This window comes from Melospiza melodia, chromosome 9, assembly GCF_035770615.1.
Source record: "Melospiza melodia melodia isolate bMelMel2 chromosome 9, bMelMel2.pri, whole genome shotgun sequence".
NCBI classification, from domain to species: Eukaryota; Metazoa; Chordata; class Aves; order Passeriformes; family Passerellidae; genus Melospiza; species Melospiza melodia.
The window spans coordinates 20242982-20256324 of NC_086202.1; the positions used below are offsets into that span (position 1 = coordinate 20242982).

The 13343-nt window shown below is 37.5% G+C and overlaps 1 protein-coding gene across 9 annotated transcripts in view; it reads right to left on the reverse strand.

The window, feature by feature from the left end:
* Positions 1-13343, reverse strand: part of USP54 (ubiquitin specific peptidase 54) — a 91487-nt gene that overhangs the window by 24156 nt on the left and 53988 nt on the right. For all 9 annotated transcript variants that reach the window (XM_063163757.1, XM_063163753.1, XM_063163754.1 and 6 more), the window contains 7 exons: positions 9371-9505; positions 8132-8245; positions 7888-7970; positions 5927-6032; positions 3897-4043; positions 2398-2547; positions 981-1149 (listed from right to left, as the gene is read on the reverse strand). In XM_063163757.1, the coding sequence (XP_063019827.1) occupies positions 981-1149; positions 2398-2547; positions 3897-4043; positions 5927-6032; positions 7888-7970; positions 8132-8245; positions 9371-9505 (904 nt within the window). The remainder of the gene's footprint in view (positions 1-980; positions 1150-2397; positions 2548-3896; positions 4044-5926; positions 6033-7887; positions 7971-8131; positions 8246-9370; positions 9506-13343) is intronic.

A 13343-nucleotide genomic window follows, 5' to 3' on the forward strand; every position in this document is an offset into this window, starting at 1 on the left:
ACATCCACTGGACTGCAAAGCACACATTAGTACCATACTGAAATTATTGCTCATTTTCAACACTTGAAAATGTTGATTGCAACTACAATATGAAACACTGCTCTGGAGAAAGCAAAAAAAATTACTCAAGTACAAAAATATTAATAAGTGTAACAAGAACATCATGTTATAATAACTCACTGGTTTGATCTACTATGACTCAAAAGCCACCTGGTATAAACTTTGTACTGAAATACTTTTATCCAAAGCAAAGTAACCTGCTCCTTCTCAAGAAGCCAGCATTGATCCCCTACTGAAAAGTATGAAGTATCATGATTCAGTTTCAATACAGTAATACTTGAACTCATTAGTGGAGGTGAGAAGGGCAATCTCCTCCCTCCACTTTTCAGTGAATAAAATTTAAAAAAAGTAATTAAAAGTAAAATCGAAACAGTTTGAAGACTATTGGTAATTTTACATATGTGATATATACACTCCTTAATACACAGGATATTAGTTTCATACTCATTTCTCCATAGAGAAATTAAAAAAGAAAAAATACGATAAAGAAGGAAGTCATTCTTATGTTTAACTGAAAACACTGACCTTGAAGGCACTTTGTATTTTTGGTGAGAACAAGCCCTGCAGTAAATGTCCTATTTAAGGACAGTTCAGATCTTTTGAAGTCAGAAACTGCAGTTATTGAAGTCATCAGCTAGTGTTTCTCTCTACATCCAAATCATACCAGGTCCTTCACTTCCCCCATCCCCCAGTTTCTTTCTCCAAACTTTTTTGGAAAAAATTGCTATCCAAACAATCAACAGTCTTAGACCAAGAGAGAGGTTCACAGATGAAACACTGGAAATCCTCCTCAGAATTCTTGTGCAGCTTTAACAAGCAACAAGGACCCCTGCTGACAATAATACACTCCAAAGAAGGAAAACATTCCACATGCCACATTTCAGAGTGAAGGCACAAGGCCCAGACCCCACACTGCTTACCTGAGTCCTCACTGTCATAGCAAGTCCTGCTATATTGCTGTAAATCCACCTGAGGGGGCAAGTCTTGCGTTGACACTGGAGTTCCTCTTGGATCTGCATAGAGCAGCAGCAAAGGCTGATAGTGACCCTTAATGCACTTTGTCACAACATCTTTCCATTTTGGACCAATCTGAATTGACAAGAAGAGGGAAAAAAAAAAAAAAGAAAAGAAAATTAAGGTTTTCTGTCATAATTTTCTCTAATAAGTTCTCTTTCCCCCCCATCACAATTATTTCAGAGTTTGATTTTCTACTGACATACTTTAACTCTTTTATGGCCAGCACTGACCTGGACTCAGCAAGAAAGCTCCTGAGCCAACCCAATTCAAATCCAGGTATTCATCATCCTATGGCTAAATTGATTACAGTTCCTGCTAAAAATACAACTACAAAAAAAGTCGTCACTCCCTTTCAGATTTTTTTCCATAAAAACCTTTTCATCCTCTGGGATGTTCTAACTTTGCATCAACCAAAAAGCAGAAGATTTTTTAATGAACAAAATGAACAATAAAAGATACCAAGACAGTAAATTCATTCAAAGCTAAATACTTCAGGTGTGCAAATCTTTCTGCTGTGACAGAACCTGTGCAAGCACTGACAGGCCAGGCAACTAATTCACATAGTAATACTCATCTCCCAGGTTTCAGCTGACACACTGAACATTTACTCCAACAAATTTGCTCCTTACGTGAGTATTCCACTAAAGCACTGCAGGACCTATCCTTGCAAATTTTTCTGCTAAGAAGTATGACTGAATATATGCATTAAGAGGTTTTCACTCATTGAGACTGTGTCTGACATTACTACAGGAGCAAGTTTTCCTCTCTCACCTTTGTGATTCCACGACTAGAAGGAAAAAAGGAGAGTGGCATGAAATAATGCCAAACAATCTAATGGATTATAATGTCCTGCCAAGATCCCAGCACTGGTGCCTTTAACGTCAAGGACCTCATGCTTGGTGAAAAGGCTAAAAAAAAGCACTAACAGAAGAGCGGAAAATTTGTTGTTGGCAGCAAGCACTAGGGAAGAGCATGTAGACACTCAAGCAGAGTTCAACAACAGGCACTAAACAGCTATACTGCTTGTCAGCAAGGGAACGACATGGGTGTTAGCTGTATGCACAAGCAACTGTACATTTTCAAACAACAGCATAAAAACAAGACTAGGAGCCAACAGAACAGAACTAAGAATAGGGCTTCTGAGATTTCTGGTATGCTTTTTTAAAAAATATTTCACTTTGCTGAGAAAAAAAGAGGAACAAATTTGTGAGTGGAAAACCAGCGAAAAACGCTCTCAAAATCTCTATAAAATAGAACGGATTTACACACAAGCAGCTAACAAATTTCCCAAAGAGTGTTTTCCTAAATATTTTTTCTCACCTCTTTAACATGAGCATCATCAAAGTACATCCACTTGCGGATTTTAGTCTGGAAGAAGAAGGTTGAATAGTGTTTTCCATAGTAACAGATCATTCCCACCAAATACAGCTCCGAGTGTTTTGCTCTGTCATCAGTTACTCTGAAGAAGAGCTTCAAGAAGGGAGGTAAGAAAAAAGAGAAATTAATAAAGTGCTCAGAATTTTACATACTGCTTTATATTCAAAGACCTCAAAGTACTATAGAGAGGTGCCAGGCTTTTATTTCAAAATATAGAGAAAACAAGGCAATAAGTAATCATGCAACATTTAAGCAAACTCAGAGACACAGACCAGAAATGGATTCTGACCAACTCACGAGATGGTCATAAATTGAGTTAGACTTGGAGTATGTGTACACTTGAAGGGATGACATTTACAACAAAGATAAAATACCTGTTACATAATTTGAATGTGGTTCTATTCCGAAAATTTGTATTCTGTGTCATGCTTGCTGATTATATCAAATACTGTTTAAAACATTCATCCCTTTTTGCAGAAATAAGGTGGTTTGGACGGTAAACAGCTGGCATTTATTCTGACTTGAGCAAGGGCTATCCAGAATATAGATAGACCAATTTATGATGCTAACACTTAGAAGATCAACTGAAGACATCAGCAGATCAAAACAATTCAGCACACAAGAAAAAAAAAATCTTGTCTATTTAATTGAATTTTGTGAATTTGAATTGCACAGGTCTCATGTTTTAGTGCATTACTGCTTTACTACACAAAGACCACACTGTTTCATAACCACATTTCCATCAACTCACGCTGATTCTGGTACATTGTGCACTGGACAATGCTTTTTTTATTTAAACATCATGTGTATTTATATATTAACTATTTTATGTAGTATCTCAATGCTGCAATAAGACACAGCTACAGTTTGGTACACCAATAATTCAGCTCTAAAGCATCAGTTAATGCAGAATAAGTGAATCCTCCAGGGAATCCTATTTAATTCAGTCTGTCATTCAATCACACAGTGCCAGTCACCATCTCTTAGAGACTGTTCAGTCACAAATAACTCTTCAGTGTTATGACCATACATTTCACCAAAAAGAGGAGCTAAAGGTAAAAAAAAAAAAACCCAACAAAAATCCCAAAGACCACTAAACTACTTTTTGTCTTCAAAAGAAATAGAAATAAACTTCTGTTCTTTAAAATGAAAGAGCACATATGTATTTTTATAGAAATAGCACAACCATGATCCAGAATTTCCTTTCACTTGAAAGTATTTTTGCAGTTTCAGACATTTCAGAAACTCAAGAACATAGAATTCACAGGTTTTTCTAAGGCTTTCAGAGACAGGTCAGATCCTTGGTTCTACCCTCTACTCCTCTTTTTATGGACACCAAAAAGGTGAAGCTGGTGACTTTATATTTTTTCCATTTGCTACTGTAGACTACCACAAAAAAGACAGCCTTTGTAAGTAGTGCCAAAATAAAAAAAAAAACTCACATCTCCCAGTTTAAGGCAAGTTCCCAGACTGTGAATCACATCCTCAGCCAGATCAGAATGGTCTGAGTCCCAAACCAAGCCAATGGTGATGATCTGTGGCGAGTTCATCAGCACACGACGAATACGGATCTTTTCCCCACAGTTACTCTGAGCATATAAATAAAACAAGACATGAATTTAATTCTTCACTTGTTACAATGTTAGGGCAAGGAACTAACAAGTATAAGTCTCAGAATTACAGCTTCCAAAGAGGAGTTGGTGAAACACAGCAGAAACACTCAGTGCCAAGGTAGGAGCTTCTCATGTCATAGATGAGATGTGCTATCAGGACTATCCTGCATTCTCAAGCTTTGAAGTGAACACTGCCAATCCTTCCTCCTGCTATTGATAATGATTAAAACATAAGAGCAAAAATCAAGCTTATTTAGAAAAAGATAAGCAAACATACATGGAAGATCCTAGTAACATTCTTAGGAATTGGACAGAAAGGTCACTTTTGGACAGAATCTCAGATTTAAAATTGTATGTACAGAGACTGATGCTTTATATGACAGCGTCAGGAAAAATTTTCTGCTTTGCTGTTAAATTTGAGTGTTTCTATAGGGTACCTCAAACATCCCATCTTTGACAGTATAGTTAGGTCTGTATTTGTATAAATATGAGAACAGTAACTGAAAGATGAGGAGATTACGAATTTTTTTAGTAACTCAAAGGACTTCTACAATTCTTATTTCCTGTTTAGATTTTCCTTCCCATTTTTTACTTTTTAAATAAGTACTAGTGCACTTTGCAGGGGAGAGGGGTGTCAATGATGCAATGGAGTGGGGGGGGAAATGACAAAAGCTATGACAAAGTCCATTTGCAACATTCCTTTTTTCCCTGCAGCACATCACAAAGGTATCCCTAGAAAATTGTAGGAAAAAACCATTTTCATACTGAGAATCATTTCTCTTGTCTACAGAGTCCAGTTTCCCAACTGGATATAATAATTTCTGACACTAAAACCAGGGAAGATATCACAAAGCGCCTCTTACCTACAGCAATCTAGAAAATTTCATCAGAATTTCAGTCCCAAACATCGAGAGACAAAAATGAAAAATTGAAAAAAAAAAAAAGAAAGAAACTGCAGAGGACTCTGATGTTTAAATGTAGATATGAGGTCTTAACATTAGGATGACTTTTTTCACCTGTATTTTGAAAGGTTCTTTTAAAGTACAGGCAATTCTGTTTATTACCTCCCAGCCTATCTTACTCTCACATTGTCTTCTTCACTTCAGCATTTTCAGCATGACAGCAGGAACATGGCATCCTGATAAAAAGCTTCCTTACCGTAACTTTGATGACACACTTAGCTAAACCTCAATAGAAAAGTTTTTTTGAGTATAAAAAGAAAGGAGCAGCAAATGCTAGTATGCAATTTTATTCAACTGATTATTTCACAAAGAGCAGTTTGCCCTGACCAAGAATGTCTTTCTATTAAATTTCACATTCTTTGGTTATTAAATAGATGGACTCATACGCACTTTTTAAATGACAATAAAATATCTTAATTTCTTTTACTTAGATAAGTACGCCACTACTTGCCAATATTAAAAAGTATATATTTCAATGGAGACTTTTACTGAAGGTTTCAGAGTTATAAACTGGGAGGGGAGCCAGGTATAAAATGGAAATACTTACACTGGCCCCAGGGACCAGGTACACAAGGCCTCCTGTTAAAGGTAATGCACCTAACAGTAGCATTATATGAAGCAGCAACTCTGCAGCTGTTTCCTGCCCTACCTATTAATCAATATATAAAAAAATTTGATGATAACTCTTTTTGCATATTTATTAAAAGGCAGAACAAGATGTTGAACTCTTACTTTAGAAATCTAGCACTTATGCTATACATAAACAATAAGCATCTATCCTTGTTTTAATGCTTGTGGCTAGTCAAAGCAGCACCCATCATCACTAAGTTTTCCCTTCCTTCACGGAGTACCTGTGAGACACTGAATTCACACCCAAAGAGAACCAAGGCTACTCACTGGACAGTTTCTCAGGTCCCCCATGGTGCTGGCATTCTGCAGCAGCTCTCCAAACATATCTGGAGTTGGCTTCTCCCGCCTCTCCAGCATACAAATAGCTTGATTGCTTCAGTATAGACAAAGCATGGAAAACAAAAGTTTAATAATAAAACCACAAACCCACGCTAATCTAGCATATGCTTCACCTAAATTTTTTATTAAATTAAGAAACTTAAAATACAGAACACTTTTTATATTTAACATTGTAGTACAGGAAAAAAACCACATAGTTAATTGTGAATTACTACATCTTCCACAAAAATACTGCACAAAGAAAACAAGTAGAACTGAAAACAGAAATAGATTGCTTGGTTTAAATTTTTTATCTTAAAAGAAAATTTAAGCAATTGATAAATACTTGGTTTCAAAATGAAATATCCGCTTCAAAATGTGCCTCCTTCAATAAGCACAATTATAGTAAAGTAGCACAGAAAGACACATTCTGAATAAAATTACAAACAAAAATTAGCATGGTACCCAATTTATTTCACTGTCCAAATTGAAAGAAACATATGTACACAAGAGTATTAGTGCTCAAAGCATGTTTCCAGCTTAAAATGGTTTCAGAGATGAATAAATATATTAGTATGTATTGCTATTTCTAAAATAATGCATGACTTAAGATCTACTGTGATATTTCCTAAAAATATTAAATACCATTTACATAACTATTTTGCCCTTTTTCTAATAAATAACATTCGGATATATGGTGCCTGCTGGAACCTAATGAAAATCTGCAGCTTGATGGAACAGTAGGCATCAGCCACAAGGGGGATGCTTGACAGTACTCTTGCTATAGAGGTGAAGTGGTACCTTTTAGGAGATCTGCATGTGAAGAGTACCTAGCAGTTTTCATGACAATTTTTTCTGTAACTATAGATATCACTGTAACTATGTATCTCACATGCCAGACATAAAACAAAGAAAAGTTATTAATCCTAATAAAGATTTCAAGACAGAAACAAATAACAGATTCCTGCCTTAATCAGATTTTAAAACCTTCTAACCGAGCAGCCATATACTCAAAGAAGACTTCTCCAGCATTAGCTCAAACAATCTGCTACAGACTTAGTGCTCATGGTCTGTGCAGCACCTTTAAAGAAAGGTCACAGTGGCCAGGGAAGTTCTCCCTTAACTAGATTAAACAGGAGCTATATATTCATCCAAGAAAAGAGGATTTGAGAACTACAGGCTGGTCAGTCTCACTCCACCACCTGGGGCCATGACAGACTAAATCAATCCCCTTGGAAATCAACCCCATGCATGTGAAGGATAAGGTGAGTGAGGGCAGTCAGCACAGGTTTACCAAGGGCAAACCATGTCTCCAGTGAGAACCTGCCTTTCTGCAACATCCCCTAGTTACTGAGGAACTGTCCTGGTCACCATGAAGGAGGAAAAAACCTTCCAGTTCAGAACTGAAACAGGGAGCCCAGAGAAGTCGTGGAATTTTTGTCCTTTAAGCACTTTCAAAACTCAGCTACACAGAACCCCAAGCAGCCCAATTTAGCTTTGAAGTTTGCCCTGCTTTAAACAGGAGGATGGAGTAGATGTCCAAAGGTCCTTTTGAATGCAATTTTTTTGTTGTTTTTCTTATCTGTCTTCTTAAATCACTTGCTCAGACATTAAAGTCTTTCAAATGCACATGAGTCCTTGCTACTACAGTTGTCAAGATTCAGAATCATAAACAAGCAGACACACTGATCCATGCCTAAACTACCATCTTCTGCTTCACTAAATCCTCATGTTCTGTATCAGAGTTATCAAAGCTCTGCCAACTTTGAACAAATCATGTTCTAGGCATTTAATCAATAAAGATCATAAAGATCCAACTGCAATACCAGGGTGGGAGGAGAAAAAAAAGAAAGAAAAAAGTGGGGGGGTGGGGGCAGAGGAGGGGGATACCTGTGAAAAACTCAACTCACCAGAGTGAAGTTGTGGAAATATAATGTACCATCTGGATGAAAGGTAATGGGTCAGAGGTGGCACCACAACTGGTACAAACACACTAAAGAAAAGAAAATATAATACATTGACAAGATGAAACAGGAATTTCCACTGCAACACTTCTGCCTATACATTTCTTTACTGTGGGAATGCATGTTTTAGGAATGAAAACATAAAACTTGACAACTGGCCCTTGGCATAAAGCACATATCTTTACCTCACCTGTTCAAATAAAGTCATTGCAAACTTCTGGTGGGAGACACAATGTGGTGCAGTGCAAATGTCTTCCTTTGTCTCATCTGCAATGTGGAAGTGAATTCGCATTAACAGGTTTTCCTAGCCAAAGGAAAAAAGGAAAAAATGCATTAGATAATTTCAACTGCAGACAAAAGTTACGATACAAATCACAAAAGCATGCCAGATGCAATAATGTTAAAGACAGAAGGCTCCTGCAAATTCATGAAAGTTACTTCAAAAACAAAGAAGTTGGTATTTCTTGGATAAAAAAAGGAAATGCCCTCCACTTCTGATTTGAAATGCTGGATCAGGTAACCATTTATTTTATTTAATAGCACTGCTGAAGACTCTGCTGCTGATTTTTCTGTCCAGTTCTCAAGCATCCATGGATATGACCAAATGTAAAACAATACTTATGCAGTTTTAAAAATCACTGGATTGACACTAACTTCTCATCAACACAAAATAAATCAACTTCTACATTCCGTGAGAGCTTTGAAATTTGCCACATCAACTATATTCTATTAAAAAGGGGGAGAACTAATAAATGAAGAGGCAGACTAAATTCTGTATGAAACAAAAGGACCAAACATTTCCTAGATACTAATTAATACAATCGCATCTGTTTTAAAGTTTCCAGGAATCCTTGTCCCAAGACCGTCTCTCCTCCCACTGTTGCCAACATTAATCTGTGGGTGCCAGAAATCTCTTGACAACTCTTCTAGCAGAACACTTTTCACTAACACTACTAGCTGCCTGGGTGGTTTATGGGCCTGCAATAAACAGGTTAAGATTAATTACTTGGCAAAACAGCTCTAACATTGTACAACTTTCCTTGAAAAATCTTCCTGTGGAAATGCAATTTCAGAAAAACTGGCAAACAAAATGTCCTTCCACCCTTTTAAGGAGATCCTTAAAACTCGAATCCTGGATCATTCTTTTAGTGCAATTTTTTCACAATTCACATCTAAAGCACACTGCAGAGGGCAAGCAGCACACATGCAAAAGAAACTGTAAAAAAAGTTACCAATGCTATTACCATTTCCAAATCATTAGTCTGAGGATCCCTCTGTGCACTTTTCCAGGCCAGACATGCAAAGTCTGTTGCAATTTGGGGAAAGAAAAAATAGTGGGGAAAAAATTAAGGGGAAAAAAAAATCAGGGAAGATTGGGTACTGGTGGGCCACATCTCTGCCTGTCAAACCACCTTTCAGTTATACTCACAAAACATTCAGCAGCATCATCCATGATGCCCAGCTGGAAGCGTTGCTCATCCTGAAATGTCTTTGCAAGAGCAGTGCGCAGGGCATCAGAAGGCAGCACCTTCTCACTGCTACACTGAAACTGGTTGAATATACCCTAGCAAAAAAACAGAAAGACACTTAAGTTACTGTATTTTTCAAAATATGACTCAATTTATATGAAAACAAACAACAAACATTTAAGTTGTTTGGATCCTGCAACACACAGATACTTGTACAGTACACAGACTACAAGAACAAATCCCAGGAGTTCCTCCTTTGAAATCATACGCACCTTTGTGTATTTCTTCCTTTTCTTTCACAGATACAAGGGAGGGTTCGCAATTTAGGATAAAAATTCCCTCAGTGTCAATCCCCCCTGGATCTATTTGTCTTTCTCCAAATCTGATTCCTGAAGCAATGAACACCAAAACATTGTGCTTTTTATTTCCATCTCTCCCTCTCCATTTAACTTTCTAACTTCCAGCTTACCCATGCCACCTTGTTCCCTCTTTTAAGCAACTCTTTCCAAACATTTCTAGCTCTTAAACGGCCACAAATTGATACTTGCACACTTTAAGAAATCTGCCCTTCCTAAGTCCAAGTGGGTAAGAATTAGATGACTTTTGTATCAGCATGCAGGAGGGAAAAGGCATGATGTGCACAGGAATAGCAGTTCCCATGTACAGCCAGCTGTTCATTTGCTGCCATAAACCTGCATTTTCATAACTAACTCACACATCACCTGGGTAACAACCATTTGCAAGGATGAGCAGTTCTAAGAAGACACATTATTTTGTGAAATGTGGGTTATATGCATGGAAGTTCTGTACATATTCCCAACTGATTAAACACGCACATTTATTTTGTGTGCTTGCCTGCACATGTGTGTGAAATACCCAAAACCTCATCTGAACAGTTAATTTTCACTGTGCCCTTCCTACAAAAACAGGAACATAATTCTGTATGCAAGATATTCAGTCTAAGTAAAAAACTTCTAGTCCTTATTTTAATACAAGACAACTCTCCATCACCACAGTGCTCTACTTTCTACCTCATTTCATATGACAAGCAACCATCTTCATCAGTGTCAATCTCAAAATTCTGCCTGTCTTTTCCTATAAAACTGTCCTCATAATTTCTCTAAAGACAGTGGAAAAGCTCAATTCATACTGCAAGAGAGGAAAAAGGGATCACCAGTCTGCTTTTCTGCATTCTAAACTTAGTAAGACGAGGAAAACAAAAATCAAACTGTTTTGCCTGCTTGATATTCTTTTAAATCTATATTAATCTGCAGTGATTCATAATTCTTCCTTTAATTACAGAAACCTTCTCCCCAACATACTTAGGATCTACAGTAATTGGAAGTCATCTAAATTTTTCTCTCCTTTAACTATTTTTACTTGTTTCTCATCAGGAAATGGGAAGGTAAGCTGGGAGGTTTGCCAAATGGAACAATCTTGTCTGTTTTGAGGAAGCTGGAAAAAGTGCCAAGCACAGCTGTCACTGCACAGGCAGCAAACCACCCTCCATGCCCCTGCCATTTCTGCCCATAGCAATGGTACAATTTGTAGTGTTGACATAATCTAAAATAGATGTAATATGCCTATATCTCTTTACTGCAACTTTTATTTTGGTGGTCCTTAAGGTGCTCATTGATGGAAAATAGTCCATTGTGCTGAAGCTCACAGCTCTTCTATTATTGCCTTTATTAGAGTATCTCAGAAACATGAGAAAAGGGTAATGAAAAGAAAGCCATGAGGCAGTATTATACTTCGTGAACTACAGACAATACCCCCCTCAGTTATCTTGTACATACATAAAACAGAAACAACAACAAAGTCTCTGCACTTAAACTTGATTGCCACTTCTGTCACTCTGATAACTGAACAAGTTTCATGTTTCATTAGTGAATTTCCTCATTTCAGTGACCCTTAAAAAAAAAAGGCAGTGAAACACAACTCCACCCTGCTTCACATTTTGCATTAAATCATTTAAAAGCACTCCAAAATATTCACAACTGTGCTTCAGAAATGTGTGTATTCTATTTATTCAATCTCACTTCATAGATCTGAGACTTGTCTAGCAACTGGTCAACAACCTCACTGCCATGAGCCGATGGGCAGGATCTGGTTTGCTTCAATGAGAGCCCTGAAATGGCTTTGCACTCCTGAGGGGTGAGAAACAATGCAGGCTTAAACTAGGTAAAAGGAGAAGCAAACAAGGAAGCTGAAACTCTTCTTCTAAACTTCTATCTTTAAAGAAACAGTATACTTACCATGGAACAAAAAATAATTAAGCAATGTCAATTCTGTGAAGAATGCAAAAATCAGTATGTAACAGATTCCAATATTACATGGAAGAATGCTTCCTCAAATTTGTAATGACATAGCACACAATGGTATATAGTCCTATTTAGATTACAAAAGAGGAAAAAAAACTTAAAACTGGCGAGTAATTGAGCATTTTAATTTAATAAAGATCAAATCTTATTATGGTATTGCACAATGCAGTTTAGAGCACGTAGGAAGTCCCAAAAGCACCTCAAATGGAGTCAAAAGTACTCTGGAACACAGGGAGTTTGGTTTTCCTTAGGTTTCAGTCACTGGGTAGGACTGGGGTTTTGGGGAGGGAGACGGGGTTGTTGGGGTTAATTCCCCTTTCTTTTTCAAGATAGGTTCTCTGCTCCCCTTCAGAACAAGTCTATCTTGTCTCTCAACCTCAGACGAACAGGTGTGGCATTTCCTGCAATTTCATCACTTCCCATTATCTAAGTCAGATCTCCCTCATCAACTTAAGGTCTTGCCTGTGAGCAATACTGTCAAGTGCTCAAACATTGGTTCCCTATAGAGGTATGGAAGCCAGCTGGGTGCAGACCAGGAAAGCACTCCTCGTTCTGCCCCAGGAGTTCTCATGGCACCTTTCTTCCAAGGGACCGTGGAACATGAGAACTTCATAAATGAAACATTCAAACTTCATTCTCCTCCAAAAATGCCTTCAACTTCTTCTGAAACTGAAGATGATGGAAATTCCATCAGTGCACTCACAGCACTGATGATCTCTTTCAATGCCTACGTTCCAACACAAACGGGCGAAAATGCTAAGTTTCTTCTATTTTACCTGTTTCCAGTAACTAAAATCAAGGAGGCAATACAAAAAAAAAAAAAATTTAGCTTAACATAAAATCTAAGAATGATTAATACTGTATTAATAGCAGTACTTTGACTTCTACACTGAGGAAATGGTTCCTGGAATGTTGGCCCGTCTACAAGCTACAACAGAACAGTGTGAGCAAGGGATTTTTCAGATAGCAAGTCTGTGTTCTGGTTATACTGCATTCCTATGAGAGATCTATACGGAAAAGAAGCCCATCTCCCTTCACATCCCCTTCCCTACAGCTCTTCATAAGTCTGGAAATGGTAGCAGAGAATAAAATTTGGACGTGCATGTGCTCTTTAAGACCAATTCACTAAGTCCATCTAGTTGCATATAGTCCTTCCCCAAATACTAAGATCAACTCCCAACTACATTGTTATCTTTCACCAGCTTGCTCTCAGATGGGTCCAACCTAGAACTTCCTTAATCTTCTTACACTATCAACTGTAGGGCCTCACTCCATTTTTTTACTATTCAGAAGGCTTTTTCATAGTTTTTAAACTGAAGGCTTCATATCCTTTCTACTACTACACAGCTGGGCCCCTGGCACACATCAGAACAAAGCCTTGCAGTCAGTGGGCTTCCAAAATAATGTCCTCGACTTTGGGAACTTGGGAGTGGGGATCAGTATGAACTTCCTAGATGTACACTGATCAAGGATCAAATAAAGGAAAACAACCTAAGTTTTGAGACCAGGTATATTTATCATACAGCTCTTCAAGAAACCTTGAAGACATTTCAGAACACTAAAATTCACATGCATGATCATAAACTAAGTTTTTTTCACCTGGTTTACTGAT